The following is a 21380-nucleotide window of genomic DNA, read 5'->3' as shown; positions in this document are numbered from 1 at the left end:
CTTGAGAGTCCAGAGAACACGTCATGATTCTATAAACCAGTGTGAGATGGTTTGACGTCTGTGAGCTGAAGACTGAGGTCATAAAGAGACGGATGGACATCCTCAGGTAGACTGTGGAGTTTAACAAGCTGTCGTGGTGGTGACATCATGTTCTACCTGGAGACTCCTCAGGCCTCCTCTGGCCCAGTCCTGGTGGTTTGTGTGAATTGCAACCTCAGGTTCCTGCAGGTCTTGGAAGCAGGTTCATCTCCACCCAGTCCGTCCTTTGACCTCTGACCTGGATTTGTCACCAGAGATCTGAACCTCACTGAAGATCTTCTCTGTTTTGTTCATTAAGAGACTGATTCTGGTAGAAAACACGGTCTTTGGGATGTTTCTGTCAATCACCAGCTGGCTAAATGCTTTGAGAAATACAAACAAGCAAGGGATTACACAATTAAAAGAAAAAACAAAACAACAACAAATACCTTGATAAAACCGAGCAGTTTAGCATACATACTGTAGCTCTGTTTCTGATTGGATGAATTGTACATAAACTTGAAAACGTTTTCATCAACGGTCAGAAAAGACAGAAGAGTCTGGATCTAATTAGTCTGTTCTACAGCCTCGATTTTAACTTTCCATGCCAAAGTTGAAAGGGAATTATTTAGCACGACGTTACTTTCACATGTAGGACTCTGCAACTTTAATCACTTTGCACCTTTAAATTATGGACGATGTTTTTTTAATGGAAACACGGCGCCAGATGATGGAAACAGAAAGTTAAAGACGTGAGATTAAAGGAAGGAATTGATCTGCTTCTCTCTGATCAGAGGCTCATTAAAGTGTGCGTGTGTGTGCGTGTGTGTGTGTGTGTGTGTGTGTGTGCGTGTGTGTGTGTGTGTGTGTGTGTTGTAGGTATCCCAGGTGGAAATGATTTGTACTGCATGCAAAGACAACTGATTAATAGATAGTGAATAAGATGAGCACTATTAGCAGCCTTGTTATAAAGTCTGATGGTCACAGTTGAATGTGGATGAATGTGGATGAATGTGGATGAATGTGGATGAATCTGACGCTTCTACAGTTAAAAATCCCATGAAAAAACACAGAGCAGCACAAAAAATGGGTTTCTCTTCCAGAAAACCTGATCAAGATGTTTTGCAGATGTTTTGTGTCACATAACTAAACTTGAAGGCACAAACCTGTTGTAAATGATGAGAACCGATCATCATGTAAAGATTAAATAGTTTACAGGCAGTTTCTGTGGTCAGAAATGTGTCTGAGGTGCAGACATTCATGGACACAAACACAACGTTCATCTTTCCTCAATACGGCTTCATCTTGTTCAGGGTAAAGGAGACAAACACACTGACTGTAGGAGAGGACAGGGTTCACCTGGACAGGGGAGGACAGTGGAGGACAGGGTTGACCTGGACAGGGGAGGACAGGTGGGGACAGGGTTCACCTGGACAGTTGAGGACAGGTGGGGACAGGGTTCACCTGGACAGGTGAGGACAGGTGGGGACAGGGTTCACCTGGACATGTGAGGACAGGTGGGGACAGGGTTCACCTGGACATGTGAGGACAGGTGGGGACAGGGTTCACCTGGACAGGTGAGGACAGGGGGACAGGGTTCACCTGAATATGTGAGGACAGGTGAGGACAGGGTTGACCTGGACAGGGGAGGACAGGGTTGACCTGGACAGGGGAGGACAGGGGAGGACAGGTGAGGACAGGGGAGGACAGGTGAGGACAGGGTTGACCTGGACAGGGGAGGACAGGTGAGGACAGTGGAGGACAGGGTTGACCTGGACAGGGGAGGACAGGGTTGACCTGGATAGGTGAGGACAGGGTTGACCTGGATAGGGGAGGACAGGGTTGACCTGGACAGGGGAGGACAGGGTTGACCTGGACAGGTGAGGACAGGGGAGGGCAGGTGAGGACAGGGGAGGACAGGGGAGGACAGGGTTGACCTGGATAGGGGAGGACAGGGGAGGGCAGGTGAGGACAGGGGAGGACAGGGCTGACCTGGACAGGGGAGGACAGGGTTGACCTGGATAGGGGAGGACAGGTGAGGACAGGGGAGGACAGGGGAGGGCAGGTGAGGACAGGGGAGGACAGGGTTGACCTGGACAGGGGAGGACAGGGTTGACCTGGATAGGGGAGGACAGGGGAGGACAGGGTTGACCTGGACAGGGGAGGACAGGGGAGGACAGGGTTCACATGGACAGGGAAACAAAAGCAGACACACCATGTTTACCTGCCATCATGCAGCCACATCATGTAAATCCGGGAGATAAAGAATTAACTTGAAAAATGCAGATTTGACAAAAAAATAAAAAATCTAAGGTGAAGAATAAAGTCAAGAAAATAAGATTATTTTCTATAGAATCTGTGCAGATCAAGAGTCCATTCAACAGTCTAATGAAATTGTGCTGTAAGAGATATCAGCTCTGTGACGGTGAAAGTGACGGACAAGACGATCACTCCAGCAAACTGCTGCAGGATTTCTAATCAACTTGAAGGTCATCAGAGTTTTAGAGGGATTAACCCACTCTTAGATTCATAGAACAGTGAAATCTGAAGTGAACAGCTGATCACACAGCGGTGGTTTAGTGGAAGTTGGCATCTTTCTGTGAGTGAGATTAAGGTGGGATTAGCTTCAATCCACAGTGAAAGAGGCCGTGAAGAAGACATGCGTCTTATGAAGACAATCACTGTGTGAAAGAGGAATTCAAATGAAACCAGCAACTGAAAGATTAACCAAGAAACCTGGACAATGTTCACACAGGGTTTTCTTAAAAACAAAAAAAACATTTACGTTAAACTGTAACTAATTACAAATGTAATCCGTAACTTTGGACATTGTTCACGTCGCGGTCTATTATTGTGTCTATTAATGTCTTATTTTCTATTTTCCTCCTCGCACTGACATCATTTATCCAGGAGCAACCTGAACCTCCACTATATATTCTTTTAATATTATGTAGTATTTCAGTGTTGTTTTCATTTGTAACTTCAGCAGGTCGACCAGACGTTGCCAGGATGGATGAGAAAGCCCCGTGTGTGTGTGTGTGGTTTTTCTTTTTTTTTTACACCAGAAATTGGACTGGAACCCTCCGAGAGCGATGCTCCGTATTCCTGTGAAACAGACCCGGCGAACAAACTGCAGGTTTCTGTGATGTGGTCTCACTTTTATCTTTATTGGACAAAAGATAAACAAGACAATTCAACACGTCACGTTGATGTGATACAACACGCTGTCCGCGGCCAAGAGAAGCTCATATACATGCAACACACACACACACACACACTGGAACAACGAATCCACAGCGAGAAAATAAAGAAATTATATTTAGATTTCTATCTTTGAGTTACGAAGGAGTTTTTCAGTTCAAACAGGAACAAAATGTGTTTCACGTGCCGTTTTTCTTTTTTCCCTTCTTCTTCTTCTTGTATTTAGAAAAAGGTTGACTGGCTTCACCACAGATCCGTCTTTTCTGGATGGATGAGCTGATCTTCACTTGTTACCTCACTTGTTACTTACTCGTGGGCTCTTCCTCTCCCGCCTCCCTCACTTTTCTCGCCCTTCCTCCCCGGAGACGCTGCCAAAAACATCTTTTCGCAAACCGTTAAGAGAAAAGGGAAGATTAAGATCTGAAAGCTGTCAGGACCTGATGTTGTTTGTGGGTATTTTTCAAAGATCCAGCAGACCTGGTTGTTTTTTGTTGTTTTTTTTCCAGAGGAAGAACCTGTGAAAAGCTTTGACACGCTCAGGTTTACAGGTGTGTAACGGTGTGAGAAGCTTTTTGATGGCCCTAATGAAACCGACAGGAGATGGAGGAGACAGACAGAGCTTCTAACCGACATGAGCCTCACTGCAGAAATAAAACTTCAGTATATAGTGCAGATATATATATATATATAGTGTATATAGATATATACAATTCTCTCTCGACAGTAAACTCTGGAATTAACATTTTACAAGTAAAGATGGAAGATCATGAAGGATGTGATGCAGTTCTTCACTAAACCTCCGGTGTGGGAGATTCCTGTTGAACCTCGGGGGCAACGTGAGCAGCTGCTCGCTCCTGCTGGCCTCGCCTCAGCACCACGTGCCATTAAACTATCAAATTCCCTCGGTCCTGAACTTCTACCCACCTCAATGAGCCGAATGAAAGAGCTCAGGCCTGGTTTGAAGGCCAGTTCTGTACGGAACACGGAGAGCTACTTGAAAAGATTTGGTTTTGTCTCCTAGAGTTTGGCTCAGTTGTGTAACTGGTGGTTTAGTTCGGAGGAGTTGGAAGAGTTTGAAGTTTGAAGTTAGAACCTGGCTGAGAGAGTCTCAAAGAGCCTCGTCTGAAATGTCTCACGCGTCTTCTTGAACGTTGCTTTTGGCTGCATTTAGGCAGAGAGTCCTGTGGAGTCGGATGGATCTGTGGTTCTACTTAAAGGTACACTCTGTTGCAGGCGAATGTGATGGTCTCAATCAGAGTTGAGGTTCTGAAGCCTTGTTGCTCTTTAAACGGTCTTTGCTTTGTTCAGGGAGTCAAAATCTAGTTAACATTCTGAGGTTTTAGTTTCTTCCAAACAAAAACAAAAAAACTTTCAAAGTTTCAATCCTCCTTGTAAGCGCTCGAAACTTCATTCTCAAAGTAACTTAAATCCTGAAAAGCTTGTGAAAGATTTTAACAAACCGAAAGAGGAAAATCCCTCCGCTGCTTCAGAAGATCACACCAGCCACAATAAATAAAGCAAACATCCACACACGCTATACACACTACCTACTTTACACAGCACTGTTCATAAGACACTCAATATTTACACTTATGTTCAGAGATAGATGGAGTCAGCCTGGAGAAATCCACCAAAAAAAAAAAAATCAATGAAGGTGTTTCATGGAATAGCTTCACATCATCAGCATAGAAACTTATTATCACAAGAGGCTGAAAGATTTGAAATGACTAAACTTTGCAGGGCAGTTTTGTGTCTTGAGAGGATGAAAATCTCCGGAGAAACATGTGAAAGAAGGGGTACGATGGAGAGTTTAGACTGAGGCTTGAATTTGGTGTGAGACGAGAGGAGCCACAAAGCTGAACGACGTATCCAGGAGCTGCTTTTAGGACGAGCAGCCGGAAGTAAGACTGTGCAGAACAGTGTTAATACACTGGGGTGCAAACACACACACACACACTCATCTCAGCGCGATGGAAAAGCTTCCGAGGCGTTACAAAAGTAAAAGCAAACGCCAGAGTACTTAGTTAGAAATGTGGTCTTCCAGGGGTCGGAGGTCAGAGAACTCACCGAGGGCGAACAGAGGAACGGAAGAAATCCCAACAATTGCAAAGAAATTTACAACATTTCTGCAACGTACACTCACAGATATCTGCCATGCAGGAAATATAACTTTTAAAATTAAATAATGTACAAGTAGTTTCAGAGAGTTGTAACATTCAGCAAACACAACAAATAAATAGGAATGATTGAAACGCACATTGATGCTGATTAGAATGTAAACAAGCTGATTATTCTGCCACAAATCAGGGTTTTTTTTTTTCCTCCCCACAACGAACACTGAAGAAGATGAACAATAAATTATAATCTGGTTTCGACTTTTCTATCCAAACCAGGAAACCGTTAGATTTTTCCACATGAGATTCACTCATGGACTTCAGACCATGAAGCGATGCTCCTTCCCGTCGTGGGCCATCAGGATGACGTTGCGGTTGGAGGTCCAGATGAGTCGGGCCAGCTTGAGGTGGTTCTGGGAGCCCGGGGACGCCGGCTGCACCGGAGGGACCTGGTAGGTCTTAATGCAGCGCAGCTGAGGAGCCGAGTTCAACATCCCGATGCTGCCCAGCAGGCTGGTGTTCATCTGAGGAGCAGCACAGCAGGACCATCAGGACGAAGGCTGGTTACGATTAGACCGGAGCTCTTTTTTTCATTCGTCATGTAACACATTGTAGGACGGCAGTGGAACGCAGCCACTGTCCACGAGACTCTTCGGACACAAATGTCAAATGTACAAAATAAAAATGAAAGACAAACCATTTAAAAAAAACATTAAATTATATACAAGAGACACAAGCAGGCAAAAATCAACACTCCATGGAAGGCACACACTGGGATGGAGCTGCATGTGGCCACAGCCCTGGGTGTATGATGTGAAGAGCAGGGGGCTGAGGACACGGCCCTGTGGGGCGCCCATATTGAGGGAAGGAAGGAACATTACTAATGTCAAAATGCAACTTTTTGCAGTTTCCGGAGACGCTCAGGCTCCGTCCCTGTGTGGACGGCGTGACAACTACTGCTGTATACGTGTACTACAGCTGTAGTGACCAGTAGTTGTTCTACTGAGTTACTGAGATTGTTCAACTGGGTAGTTTCCTCTGTGGTGTCATGACTCCCCGTCCAAACTCTCCTGGGACTTTTATTTTGTTAGTCGCAGTAATAATCTAACTTGGTCATCTGTCCACTAAAATGTCCGCGTTCTCTCCTTGCTAATGTTTAGAGCATATTATTCACTGCCGCTGCGTGTGTGTGTGTGTGTGTGTGTGTGTGTGTGTGTGTGTGTGTGTGTGTGTGTGTGTGTGTGTGTGTGTGTGTCCATTTGTAGAGCAGGTATCTCCAGCCTCGGTCCTGGAGGCCAGGGTGTAGCTCCTCCCAGTTCAACACACCTGATTGTAATGAGAGGCTCGTTATGGGGCTTTTTCACCACCTTGGTGATGACATCATCATTAGATTCAGGTCTGATGAAGCAGGGAGAGACTAGAACATGGAGGACTGGGACCCTGGAGGACCGGGGCTGGGCTCCCTGGTTTAGAGGCAGTGTTGTCAGGAAACAATAGTTTTGATGCAGTGTCTTTTCAACGCACACACACACACACACACACACACACACACACACACACACACACACACACACACACACACACACACACACACACACACACACACACACACACACACACACACACACACACACACACACACACACACACACACACACCGACAGAGCGTCTGCCAGCTCATTACCACAGCAGCCGTCTAGTCGGCGTGCTTGCAGTGGTTTATGCTTACAGTAATTCCATTAGCGTGTGTGTGTGTGTGTGTGTGTGTGTGTGTGTGTGTGTGTGTGTGTGTGTGTGTGTGTGTGTGTGTGTGTGTGTGTGTGTGTGTGTGTGTGTGTGTGTGTGTGTGCAGACAGTCGTGTCGTGTCAGAGGTCGTAAAGACATCTCATTTAAAAAACAGTTCTGGGAAGAAGGAGATAAGCAGTGTGCGTGCATGTGTGTATTATTTCATGCATGTGTGAACACGTGTCGTCGTTGATTCTGATACAACCAGGCTTTGCTCTCCATTTCAAATTCAAGACTGCAGAGGAAAATGAATCCAGAGGTTAGAGTTAATCCCCATGAAGGAACATGCTCTTGACATTATTTTGGAAGATGATTCATTGAATGCAACATTTGTATTATGAACTTTAAACTGTAAAAAGAAAAAAGGATGCATTATTTTCTTGAAGGGATTCTTCAAGTCTCTCTCTCTCTCCTCTCTCTCTCTCTCTCTCTCTCTCTCTCTCTCTCTCTCTCTCTCTCTCTCTCTCTCTCTCTCTTCTCTCTCTCTCTCTCTCTCTCTCTCTCTCTCTCTCTCTCTCTCTCTCTCTCTCTCTCTCTCTCTCTCTCTCCTCTCTCTCTCTCCTCTCTTCTCTCTCTCTCTCTCTCTCTCTCTCTCTCTCTCAATACAGTGGATTTGAGATGAAGCTCAAGGTTAAGAAGTTCATCAATGCAAACTACTCCTTATTGATTTTCCAAGGCCTCTTTTCTCTTCACATATTTACTTCAGAGGCCACAGGGGTTACGAGAGGTCGACATGAAAAACTTTGATAAACACTGGCAGACTAAATGATGACGGGGCGAGGAAGACCTGGGTCATATCCGGAGAGACGTTTAGTGTCTTACCTGCCAGAAGGAGATGTGGCTGTCGACGTTGGAGTAAGTAGCAAGGTAGCGACCATCGGGGGCGAACGACACCCGCTGTGATCGGACCCTTATGACCGTGGATGTTCTACAAAGGGGGAAAAAAAAAAGAAAAAAAAATTCAAACAAGTGAAAGACAATCAGAAAAGTACCTTTTCGGTAAAGTGTCAACATCACCACCGTGACGAACTTCACAAAAAAAAAGCCTTTCTAATTGTTCTTGTGGCAACTTGAGTTGTTCTAATTGTTCAGTGTTGTGTGTGCATGTTTACATACACCAGATAGAGAAATGTTTTTGACATCATCACAGTGTTTCCTATTACTTATTTGACAAGGTTTTTAGCATGCTAATCTAAAGTGTAAAGACTTAATTTTAGTAATTTACTACAAATCAAACCAAGATTCGGATCAGTTCAAATGAAAGTGTTTCATATTTAAATGGGCCCCGGGGCCCCTTAGTGCTGGAAACACTGGGCCCCGAGGTCAAAAAGGTTAAGAACACCTGATTTATAGCATGCACTACTTGAAATTATGGCACAATTTGTCCTTTTCTGCCCAAAAAATGCAGGTGATGTTCGGCAAACTTCTCAGGCACCGTGACATGAGCCTCAAACGTATCGTCATCCTTGTTTTCTTGGCTCTGCAGTTTGTGCTTGGATCAGAAGTAGCCCAGAATGTGTTAACATTACAAGTACGCATGCTTCTGATTGTGAGAATCAGTCACTTCACAATATACACGTAATCGCACGGCTCAGGAAAAGTCTCACTGAGGCAGCAAATCCAAACTGAGCATCATAACTCCAGTGTAAATGTGTCCTCAGAAGCAAGCCGTGGAAATGAAGGTTGGAGATGACAACATTGACACATGGCAGTTATGTGAAGAAATATCTGAGGAAATAGATGAACAAGTGCCACAAACTGGATTATTACTCATTATTGGACTTCTTTGTCCTGCAGGCGTTGAAAAGGCTTTGTTTCCCAAGGGAATCGGAACAATACAAGTGTGATAAGTGTGAACAAGTCAGAGTAAAAGGAGTGTTATTGAGGTATCATAACAGCTTGAACCGGATGAGAACAAAATAACCCCCCCCCCCAAAAAAAAGTCTTCCTGCAGTTATTTCACGGAGTTTTGGGTGGTTTTTCCTCAAACTCCAGACTGCAGCTGCTGCTGGCCACACTTCAACTAACTGCTCTGTGATGAAGCTCGGATTAAAAACTCATTTTGGTCCTTGTTGAAATTTCATCGTGTGTCGTCCCCCCCCCCCCCCCCACCGACAGATGCTGCCGTTTGCCTCTGCAACTCCAGGGACAGAAAGACGGAGAAAACAAAACCCCAGACTGCTGCTTTGTAACGCAATAATGCGTCCCACCAGATGCGGGGCGAGTAACGCAATAAAGGCCCTCCCAGAAATTCCCGGCTCCGCCTGTGACTGGGATTACAAACTCTCACCTCCAGATGAGATTAAGACGCAGCGCCTCGGGCCGCGGGGCCACGAAATAATAACCCGTCTGCGGCGATTAATGCCAGAACAAAAAAAAACAACAACAAAAAAAAAAAAACCCCACAATGAAATGAAAATCTCATCTTTTTCATTTGTTCTCTCGCTGCCCCCCTTCATGGGGAAACTATTAGATTCCAGCAGTGCTGGTTGAGACGAAAAAGATGAATTCTTTTCTCTCCTTCAAATTTTTTCACAATAATTCCCTTTCCCTCCTCCCATCAGCCCTCCATCCTCTGGTTTCACCTCTTTATCCTCCTTCACCTCCCTCTTCGGAGAATTCCCAGAACCTCATTTCCCGTCACTACTGTTAAAGGAGGCTCGTGATTCAGAGGTCAACAGAGTGGATCCGGCCTGTTAAACAATCAGCTGTTTAGAATAAAGACCACTGAACCCAATTAGAGACAAATAAGAGTCCAGAACCAAAAGCTTTTTAAGTTCCCCGTCACCAAACTCTTCACACCTTCTCCAGCGAGTTCAGAAGGAGCTGGTCCATCAGATGGCTTCATGGCTTACGTTCACTAAATAAATATAAATACGCTCCACTGATTTGTGTTAAAGATGCATATTCAGTATGCCTCATGTCTGACTGTGATCCAATACGAACTGGGTCACATGACGCTGCCCGTTTCTGTTCCTCAGCATCTCTGCAATATGAACGTCACATAAATATTTGTGATACAGCAGGACTCTCTGTGGCCTGTGTCGTGTCTTTAATGCATGTGTGACAATTGTTCCTGCTGATCGCAATCGTGCTGCTGAAATGCAGAGAAAAGTCAGCAGGTGAATAAAAGCACTAAGTAAAACCAATGCATTAAAAGAACATATTTTTGAGTATGATTATGGATGGACAGATCGGCGAGACCATAAGTGTACAATGTATGGAGAGATGAATGAATGAAGTGGTAGGAGATGTGGATAGATGGATGGAAGGAAGGATAAAAAAAACGACCTCGGCTCAGACCCTGACTGTTGCAGTCAAACAGGAAAGCTCCAAAGATGAATTTAGTGGCCTACCTGACATTTCCCAGTACGGACATCGTAGAGGGCCACTGAACCCTGGCGAGCTCCCACAGCGATCCGATGACTGCGGTCGCAGTAACCAACCATGTAAAACCTGGAAAAAAGAGACGTAAACAAGTGTGGCCACACACTGGCGTCAGGGTTAGGGTTACCACGTCACCAGGAAAGGACGTTTTCACAGGATGTCCAAAACTTTTTTATCATAAAATAAGTATTAAAGGCTTATTAATTTTTTAAGTTTGGACGCCTCTTAAATTATATACCTGCCGATCTGAAGCGTCTGCTATTGATGACTTTTGGATGGCCTGTCCTTGTAACCCTCACAGAGAAGAATGGGCTTTTGATGACTGGTTGTTTTTAACTCATTACATATGGTGGACTGGAGAAAAACTAGAGCTTTTTAGTTTATTTTATGTCATTAATTTTGTTAATCATCTTTTTTCTTTTTCTAATTACTTTTTCAAATTATTATTATTATAACTATTATTGTCCTGGACGTCGTTTGTGACCCTCATTATGGGCGAAGTTTCCGTTTCTTGACAGAATGCAATAGACATCATCAGATGCCACAATTTTCACGATGAATAAAATGAAGATCGATACAAAAAGTAAAAAAAAAAACAGGCGATGGCTTAGACGGGTTGGGGGGGTGGGGGGGGTCAAACCTGCCGCCACATGATGAAAAGACCAACTGTGACAAAAGCCTGAGTGACGAGATTGAGATGTGTGAGGGAGGCCACTGCAACTCTTATTGTGTTGAACTTGAGGTCAGATCAGATTGACTCCTAAAGGTTGACGAGTTTATTCACCAGTCGGAGCGTGAGAATGGAGTGGTGGCCATGAAGCCACTGGTAAAGAAAGCTCTGATGGAATAAACAAGAAGCCTTCACATGAGATGATCTGACTGCACCACCAAACACTGCCCACACTGTGAGGCGGCAGCATCGTGCTGCTCGGCTGCTTCTCAGCAACACTGAGTGAAGTGAATTCAAAATTGATTTTTTTTAAATACTGAAGAAAGACCTGATTCAGTTCGTTTCCGAACCATAACTTGATTCATGTCCATTCATCTCGGTGGTGTGTCCACCGTGGCCGTTTCACCAGTACACACTCTTACTTGCAAATAGCAGGGAAACACTCCTGGAGGCCCTTCTTCTTCACCAGAGAGCCTTCAATACAGTACATGATGATATCCATCACCTGGAGAAAAGGACGACGAGGCAGAATCCTGTTATCTGGTTGAATTCGTTTAAAAACAAATCTGCTAGGTTTGAGCAAAGGCACGTTTGAAATTAGGCAGAATTGAGAAACAATTATGAGATTTGACTCCGGTTTACTTCAACCAGCAGATCCACAACGTCTCCAGGCATCTTCTCGATCAGAATGTCGATGACCCGCAGGATCTCCGTCTTGGCTCTGGCCAGAGTGGTGGTGTGAACGTTCTGCTGCGACTGGGAGTTCGCCTGAGCCGCGTTGTATCGGTGGACCTGGAAATCAGAAGCAGAAAAGCCGTTCTGAAGCAGGAATAAACAACCGGAGTGATCAAAACAATCAAACTTGTAATCCTCTGTCGTCGAGCCCACCCACTGAGACGGTGTCAGCTCAGTTCTTCACAGCAAAACCAAGAATCTACTCAGTCTGACGCCTGGTCCTATTCATTTAATAGTAGTAATCCGATTACTATAAACGTGTCACGTATTAATCAGTAGATACATCATAGCAAGATTAAGGTGGGCCACACAGCTCTGAAATATATAGTTTATAGTTGTGTTGACAATACATCAAAACAAACCAGACAAGCAAATCAAAGAAAGGTTCTTGATGGCGGAACCTGCAGGGTGAAGGAACAAACATCCAAACATCCTTAGAACGAGACATGAGGTGAGGCAGAGGCGAAAGCTAAAAGTCGGTGTTGACCTTGTGCACCATCCAGAGCCAAGACGGTAAGCAAGCAAGTAAGCGAGTAAATAAGTAATACATTACTTAAAATACCAAATAAAACATTTCATTTTCTACAGATTCAATTTCTCCCCAGGTGTCCTGCTTTCGGCCTGATTTCGCAGAATTCTAGAAATCTTAATACAACTTGGCATCGGAAAAAGTGTCTTGTTTGTGAAAAAAATGTATTTAAAAAATAATTACAACAATAAGGTTTCCAATATAGTTCCCAGCACTCAGTGTGTGGGTGGCACATCTGAGCGCAGGTGACGACATTTAGTAAAATACGGTAATGACACGTCTTGGTGAACGGAAGTATTTCTGCAAATACCACACACACACACGCATTTTTTTTTGGAAGGCCGTTATCAGCGAAGAACTACAGTGAGCTGAGAAGAACACAAGCAGGACGACAGATTCGCTGTGGCAATCTTGAAAGACGATGTTCACCCACACCTTCCACCCAACGCCAGACACCCGCCCCGCGAGAGCCCCGCGGTTTTAAGAATAAAAGTCAGTTGACTGCTGTTTCTGCATTTTTTTGCAAAACATCATATTTTACCAACTAGCGAGGTTTGTTCTTTTTTCTTTGAAAAAAAAGGGGGACGATCGTCTATTGTGCGGTGCTCTTCTATTGGGAACTGTACGGTAATTAAGACTCTCCCTGTTTTGTCGCACTTCTATAAATACGGAAAAATTGTTGCCAGTCATTGTTGAGAGTTGCAAAAGCAGCAGATTCTCATGAAATGTGTTCGAAGCGTCTCAAGAGAAAAACTCTCATCCACACCCCCCAAAGAGGCTTCGGAGAGAAACCACTTTCAGGCATGAGAATCCTGTTGACAAGGGCGATGAATGTGGCGCCTCGGTCTCACTGAGGGTTGATCCAAAACTTGCACTGGAGACAACCTGAAGCAGCCGCCCCCCTGCTGGGAGAGACACTCCGTCTCACCTCTCTGGCGATGGTGGTGATGAAGGCCGGCGGCCTGGCCGTGGCGATCAGAGAGAGGGCGTGGCGAGCCGAGCGAGCCGAGTCTGCTGGAGGGTTGAGGGGCAAACCCATCGTCACACTGGAGGAAGAGACGCAGAGATTTTAGTCTTATTGTGAAAAAAAGCCCCAAAAAACAGACAGAGGAATTGACAGATTTTAGAGGTGATCAGTATTTCTCTGTGGTTCTTCTGCCGTCCAGACTTGAAAACTAAGTGAGTTTTTTTAAACTTTCAACTACACAGAAAACTCACTTAAACAAGAGGAAGGATAAAAACCAAGAATGACAAAAAGGAAGGAAAAAAAGTCTCAGGAAGAACGAGGCAAAGGAGGAGAAGGGGAAGATGACGAGGACTTAAAAATCCCATTATTCAAACGACAAACCTCGGCAATAAATAGAAAGACAAAGAAGACGAAGGAGAGAGAGAATACAAAGGAGACGACAGGGATGAAGACAAAAAAGATGAAAAAGCAGTAGAAGACAAAGACGAGGAGGAAAGGCAGAGAATTAGAGGGAAAAGAAGACGACAAAGGCAAAAAAGGAAGAAGGAGTGGAAGGAAGAAGAAAACAGATGAGGAGGACAAGGGCAGAAATAATAATCAGAGAACAAAGACCAAGAAGAAAAAGTTAGGCGGTGATGACGTTTGTTGATTTTAATGAGCAGTTTCAAACTTTTACTCCCCAGAAGTGACACTGAAATGTCCGTTTATGAGCCGGCAGCTCAGTCCAGGCCTTCAGCCTTCGTCTTAATCAGAGCAACAGTGTGCTTGTTGCTTTTCTGGACCACAGTTTGCACAAACAGGATCAGACTTTATTCCCACAGTCAACTTGTCCATGGATGTTTGCGTCTCTTCATATGATACACAAACAATAAGAGCAATCGGGGAATAAAAAAAAAAAAAAAAAAAGCTAAAGAAAGATTGGAGAGGTGTGAGTGGGGAGCGAGATGTGTAAACAAGCCGGTTCCAGGAGGAGGCGGCCGGCGCAGAGATTGAGTCTTACTACTGCTATAAAGAGCCCAGAGATTAGCAGGCAGCTTATAATGTCAAGGCCGAGTCAATGGGAGCCATTCGCCAGACGACGGCATAATGGACTCCCACAATGCACCAGGAATTAGACACACACGCGCCCAACAGCTGGTCACACACCCCTCCAAGCACGAGGGGTGTGTGTGTGTGTGTGTGAGCGAGTGTGTGTGTGTCTGAATGAGAGAAAGGAGGATCAAGAAGGCCAGCAAGGCCACCTTGTTAACAAATGACTGCGCGGAGTATGAAGGGGGGGTAAAGGGGGAATTAGCAGCTCTATTCATCTTCTCTGATTACACATCGCAGCTACAGATTCTGTAATTAATACTGATAATATATTGGCAATAAATCAGGGATACTGAAATATAGGATTTGGTTGGGAGACGTGGCTGTAATTGGAAACAGCCTCCGTGTTGATATAAGGCAGCCGGCCAGATATGCGAGCTAATTGTGCCGAGACCCGGTGAGGTTAATGTCCAACACTCAGAGTGGCTAATGAAATAATCTGGATTACTGTAACAGTGGCAGAAGAGCCCACGCGTGACACCGGGAGGAAGTTAAACCAGCAACCGTACAGCCAGAGGTGAGGGATGTGCAGATCGATGTGGGATATGGACCGTTCTGGGACCGTGTCCGTCCATCTCGGGATTGATTCTCATGCTGAAATAGCAATTGTCACATTGGAGTTGCTATTTTTAGGTGAATGTATGCTTTTCATTAATGCTGAAGGTATTTCGATATGTAGGTTGGTAGCAGTGCTAATACTGATGAGAAATGGTGAGTTCACATGAAGGCCGGCCGATAACTGACACGTCTGTAGTTCCCATGAACAATCAGAGAGACAGTTTGCTTTGCCGTCAGAAAATCTCTTTAACTGCTTACTTTAAAGCTTATTGTGACTTTACACAATATGCAAACTATCGGTATCTGCGATATCTGATGAATCGAAAAGGAGATTAGTGGTGTGATTGATTTAGAGTGTGGATTGATCAAGATTAATAAGAAATTACCGTCTGTGGACTGAAACATTAGAGATTTGTTGCACCGATGAAAGACAATATGTGTAGTCCTGAATACAGATACCATCAAAGTGTCCTTGTTTGATGAGATCATCAGTGGTGTACAGTCAGGGCTAGCAGTGCTAGCACTGCTAGCCCTGTCAAAAATGATTTTTCTTAATTTTTTTATAATGAAAAAGTGATTCTGAAATTTGTGTCTGGAATCAATTAGTGAGTTTAGCAACTTTATCCAGAAGACAACTGGTTATATTTTGTGGAGCTCAAATCTCCTACGTCCTCCAAACGCATCACAGCTCCTTTCCCCTGCTGGGGACCAGCAGTAGCTTCATTGCTAACCTCTGATGGAAGCTGGACGCTGCTATTGGGTTAAAATGTAGAGTGACAGGATCATCAGCCAATCAGATTCTGATGTGTTATTGACAGACCTCCTCAGGACCAGCAGAGTTTCTAGTGCTGGTCTTGGTGTGGTCATTGAAATGAGCTTGACTGATTGGCTCATGGGCAGGTGGTGATGCTCTGGAGTGATGGAGGCTAATTTAACATCAACATCCATGATGTGATAGCCGACCTGCTTCAGCACCTTTTTCAATTGTGAGTAGAAGAAGAAAAAGACCGACACCAGAAATGGAGGAGCTAAACTCAGACCAACAAAGACTTTGTGCAGCATTTTACAGCAGGAAACTAGCAACACTAGGACTGGGTGACAGCTAGCTAGGAGCACAACGAGCTGTTCTGCTGACCATGTTCACTCTTCAGTACAACTCCACTACATGGAATAGCAGTGGTTTTAGCAGCCTTATAGAGCCATTCATCAGAAAGGATCACAGGATAGATTATATCGAGAAGTGATGGTGAGTGTGAGAATTTAATTTCAATATTTTCATAAATGATCTTTTAAAATCATTCAAATGTGGTACTATACTGTGACCTCAACTAAGATTGGTAGATGTTCCTGTGACCAATTTGTGGCGCTATTACGAGTTCAGAATTTATGAGTGTGGAGTTAATTGGATGCTGTGCAGCTGAGATATTAACCTTTCATTTTTCATGGCAAAACATTGAAATGTGCCTTTGCCACCACAGACTCGTCATCATTTCCTCCAGGAAGCATCATGAACCTATCCAGGTTTACATCACCACATTTGAGCTTAATACGGGCAACAGGCCAACAATAATACAGCAAAGTGTCAGAGAAGGTAAAAATGCCTGCTACCACATGGTGGCGCTATGACTGTGCTTGATCGGAGCATGTAGAGCGGAGTTACGCTTCCTGTTTCATGGCGAACCATCATATTTTCAAGGAGGCACTTTGGCCATGCCCTTTGACGTTTTTAGTACATTTTGATATGATTTAATCATTAAGGGCTGTGTGCATATTGGCCAACTGTTGGGTTTCCAGTATGGGTGCCAGAGGCATTTTCGTGTGGCCCCGTGTGCTTCATATGCCTACAAAATGTTGCGGATGTAGATAAAACGTGCTTCCCTTGGTAGATGTTTTAAACGTGTCCAAACCCATAAAATACAACATTTTTCAAGTCGTGTTTCCTGGTAAAACAATGAAAAGTAAATGAGCGTCTGCGCTGCCGAGGATGACGGGCCGAGAGGATTCCGCTGGAAACACTTGAGCTTCGGCTCAGCGTGCCAACCTGGCAACATGACGGCTTTCACAGCCAATATCATACTGACATTATCCAGTCAACACACACACGCACACGCACACACGCACACGCACACGCACACACACACACACACACACACACACACACACACACACACACACACACACACACACACACACACACACACACACACAGTGGGGAGTGAGGATATTGATTGTGGTGTGGAGGGAGGAGTGAATAACCTCGGCCACATGATGAGAGGAAACCATGAAGAGTCCGCTGAAGCTTCCAGAGCGACTGATTCTGCCGAGGTGACACACTCTCCTACTCTCTTCATCCACTGTTTCAGCTTCGACATTCAAACCCAGGAGAGCGGTTCATAAACATCTAGATTTTATAAACATTTTTAAACTGTGTCTTAGGTTCCATTAACAATCTCAAAAATCTACTGATTACAACAGTAATTTTATTTCATTACAATTATAGTTCTTTTAACGTCAACGGCCCTGATATGAGCATTTCAACCTTTTCTTCAAGTCTCTGTTTCATTTTTTTTTTTTACTGTTTTAGGATTGTAAGCTGTTTGAGACATTGAAGCTCATTCATTCATTCAACTTTGCCAACTTTTGTTGTTTTAGCAGCTTTAATTCATTTCACTAGATGTTTTTCTTTTTTTCCTCCATCTTTTGTTGTAGTTTAAACTGTTTCAGTTGTTTGTGGCTCCAAAGCGTCAGGGTTAGGAAACGGTTAATAAGTCAATGATTAAAAAGTAGCAGTAGTAGGAATACAAGCACCCAAACAACTTTTTTCCACCAGATTTGCAAAATATCACACAAAATCACATCATCAGTGGAATTATGTGAAAAGGTGCATCATGTTTTACAATTTCTGCTTTTTAGCATTGAAGGACATTTTGATGGACAAGTTCTGGTTCAAACTCTCACTGTGTTTTCATGACGTGCTCAGGAACACTCAGGTATTCCTCAGAGTTGTTGCCGACTGTCACAGAGAACTTGAGTTCGTGTGCACACACACGTAAAAAAATCAAACGGGATCATCCTTTTTCAGAAGTGACCTGCGGTGTTTGGATCGTTGTGTTTCTCTACTAAAACATCCCACAGGGTTGGTTCGTGGGGACAACAACGTGTGCTCACCGCAGCGTGATGCGCCAAACATTCATTTCTCCCTGCATGAGCAATGCAACCATCGACATTAAAAACACAACCTATACAGAGATGTATTTATCTCTGCGAGTTGAAAACATCCCATTGACAACATGCATTATCTCTGTGGTCGCACCAACACACACATCAAAACACACACGTCGACCTTGGACGGAGATTATAGTTGGACTGAATTGGAAGTTTTGGAAGTTACATTTTTTTTCTGGGACATTTTGTTTTCTGTGAGTTATATAAAGAAAAAGTAGTTATTTACAACCTATTTATTCAGTGAAAGACAGACTTCATTCAGATTATGGTAACAAAACAATTCGGAACGTCGGGGAGAACATGCAAACTCCACACAGAAAAGCCACGGATCTACTTTTTAGGTAATATTGATGTGACGAAAGTGGATATAACTGTATAATCTGTTTGCTGTTGGTTTACCAGCATGAAACCCAGTTGGGGTCCAGCGCTCACCTTCAACAAGTCTGTCTTAGTGTCAAACATGCAGACGCAGTTCTCACACCGGGAGTACAAAGACTGGATTGCCTGCAGCAGCGGTTCCGGTGCTCTGTACTCCCTTAACACCTCCCATACCCCTTCAATAATCTGCGAGAGGGTAAAGAGCTGGTCCGTTGTTCCACGGCCAGGAAGGAATCTGCATTGTTTCTCTTGAATCTGAGGGTCAACTATCGGTCGGAGTCTCCTTTCCAGAACCCCCATAGACTTTCCCCGGCAGGCTGAGTGTGATGCCGCGATAATTGGTACACTCTCTCCAGTCCCTCTTTTTGATGTATTGTAATGGTCCTGTACCCGAGGTCCATGTGATACTGCAGAGGTGTGTCAACCAGGACAGCCCCACAATATCCAGGGTCTTCAGCTGCTCCGGGCGTATCTCGTCTACTCCTGGGGTCTTGCCACCAAGAAGCTTTTTGATCCCCCTGGCGACCTCCACCGGGGAAATGGACGATGCCACACCGGAAGCCTCAGACCCTGCCTGTCATGTCCCCCAGGTTCAGGAGATCCTCAAAGTGTTCCTTCCACCTCCGGAGCATCCCCTCATTTGAGGTCAGAGGATGTCCAGTCTTGCTGAGCACAGACCCCCCCCCCGAGCCTCCGGATGGTGCTCTTGGAACATGAATAAGCTACAGTGATGCTAGTAACACATTCATTAGTAACGTGTTACTCTCATATGATTAGTATGATTTTTTTGCAGTAATAAGTACCGTATTTTCCACACTATAAGGCACACCGGATTATAAGGCACATGCAATAGACCAGTGGTCAGCAACCTTGACAGCTCAAAGCCATTAGGTTACATTTTCCACTGATTCTAACACCCAGAGAGGTGCACGCACTTTATTTTGATAGTCCTACCTGCAGCCTATGCCAGGACGACACTACACACAAAACCTTCTTCACTGCTGGTTGACAACTTACAACTACCGGTAATAAACTAAACTACATGAACTAAGCAACAAAAACACAACACAACACAATTATTACCGACACCACAAACCAAATATAACCCCCAATAATTGCATTTAAAACACCACAAACAGAAACTCCCATAATTCATTGCAGCTATCGGCTGCACTGAGGAGCTCAGGATGCAAGGCATGATGGGAATTCATGTTTTGTGTTGTTGGAGGTTATTGTGGGTTGTTGTTGGGCTTGGTGTTGTGTTGATTGTGTTTATGTGTTTTTGTTCCCCAGTTTAGGGAGTAATTATTTCATCTAGTTTATTTTGGTTTGTTAGAATGTTGGTGTGCAACCATGAGTGATGGATGTGTTGTGTGGAGTGTCGTCCGCTCTGAAGATCCAGTTGAGAAGTTAGAGTTGTCAAAATAAAAGCTTCTGGTTGTTCAGCTGTCAAATAGCAGTCTCAAGTAGAGCAATTCTTCCATATATAAGGTGCACCGGGTTATAAGGCACACTGGCAGCTTTTGAGAAAATTTGAGGTATTTAGGTGCGCCTTATAGTGCGGAAAATACGGTAATCCAACGCATTACTATTCCCCAAACCAGTAATCCGATTAAAGTTACTTACCCAAGTCACAAGGCATTACTATTGTAGCGCCCCGCAGGACGTTGGAGAGGACGACTGTAAAGCCGCTTTATTACTGAACACAACAGGGCCGCTCCTTCATTCTTCTTCAACCGGACGAACACAAGCACGTGTTGGCTCCACATGCTCCACATCCCCTTCTCATTCAGCCAATCACACACCAACGCGCTCTAACGGTGCGTTCAGGTAACACAAAAGAATTGGAACCAATAAAAATGATCACTAAACCTTAGCATTGCAAAAAAAAACCACAAGTGCAGGGCTGTTACCCTATTTTTGTAATTCTCTTCAGTAAAAAAATTATATTGGCAGGAAGCCCCGCCCCTTTTTTGGCAGAATGGGTTGTCATTTTATATTGAGACGTTGGGCGGTGCTGCGAAGTACGAAGTAACTTGTAATCTAACTTCAAACAATGTCTGTGTCAATCTGATGTATCAATGTGACGCGCGCACACACACACGCACACACACACACACACACACACACACACACACACACGCACACTCGGAGTGTGCGTGTGTGTGTGTGTGTGTGTGTGTGTGTGTGTGTGTGTGTGTGTGTGTGTGTGTGTGTGTGTGTGTCTCCCTCAACAGGAGCTTTTTCAAACCTCCGCCTATTGAAAAGGGATTATCACACATACAGCGCTGCACGAAGTGTATTGACTACGGTTGGAGTGCACGAGGCACAGAGAGCCCGGCTGCGAGTCAGCTGCATGGAAATGCATCCCGTGGCCGACAGCGTCCGCGTTGCATACTCTCTTTCAGCCGGTAATGCATTCAAGCCCGTCGCTCTCTCTTTCTCTGAGGAGCGAATAAAACTGCCTCCGAGGAAGAAACACTGTGTGTGTGGGTGTGTACCAGGCCATTCTCTGGGAGTATATTAAAATGCAGTGATGTGATTACGGTTCATGTCATTGATCAGCCCTCGTGCTGTTTGCCTCAACAACACGAGGAGGCAACAACAAACACCTGCAGACATCACAATATCAATTATACATGATCAAGAAAGGTGCATGCGTCTGTGTGTGTGTGTGTGTGTTCACACCAGCATTAATTTTAGTCAGATTAAACATGTTAAAT

General features: G+C 44.5%; 1 protein-coding gene across 1 annotated transcript in view; it reads right to left on the bottom strand.

The window, feature by feature from the left end:
- Nucleotides 1-3166: 3166 nt before the first annotated feature.
- wdr7 (WD repeat domain 7) overlaps nt 3167-21380 on the bottom strand; it is a 115011-nt gene continuing 96797 nt past the window's right edge. The window contains 7 exon segments of the mRNA XM_080510095.1: nt 3167-5857; nt 7942-8013; nt 8015-8047; nt 10476-10575; nt 11599-11681; nt 11819-11968; nt 13369-13486. Coding sequence (XP_080366221.1) covers nt 5654-5857; nt 7942-8013; nt 8015-8047; nt 10476-10575; nt 11599-11681; nt 11819-11968; nt 13369-13486 — 760 coding nt within the window. The 3' untranslated portion in view covers nt 3167-5653.

This window comes from Blennius ocellaris (assembly GCF_963422515.1).
Source record: "Blennius ocellaris genome assembly, chromosome: 15".
In the NCBI taxonomy this organism is placed as follows: domain Eukaryota; kingdom Metazoa; phylum Chordata; class Actinopteri; order Blenniiformes; family Blenniidae; genus Blennius; species Blennius ocellaris.
The sequence above is the reverse complement of the archived record's forward strand: the minus strand, read 5'-3'. Positions and strand labels throughout refer to the sequence as shown.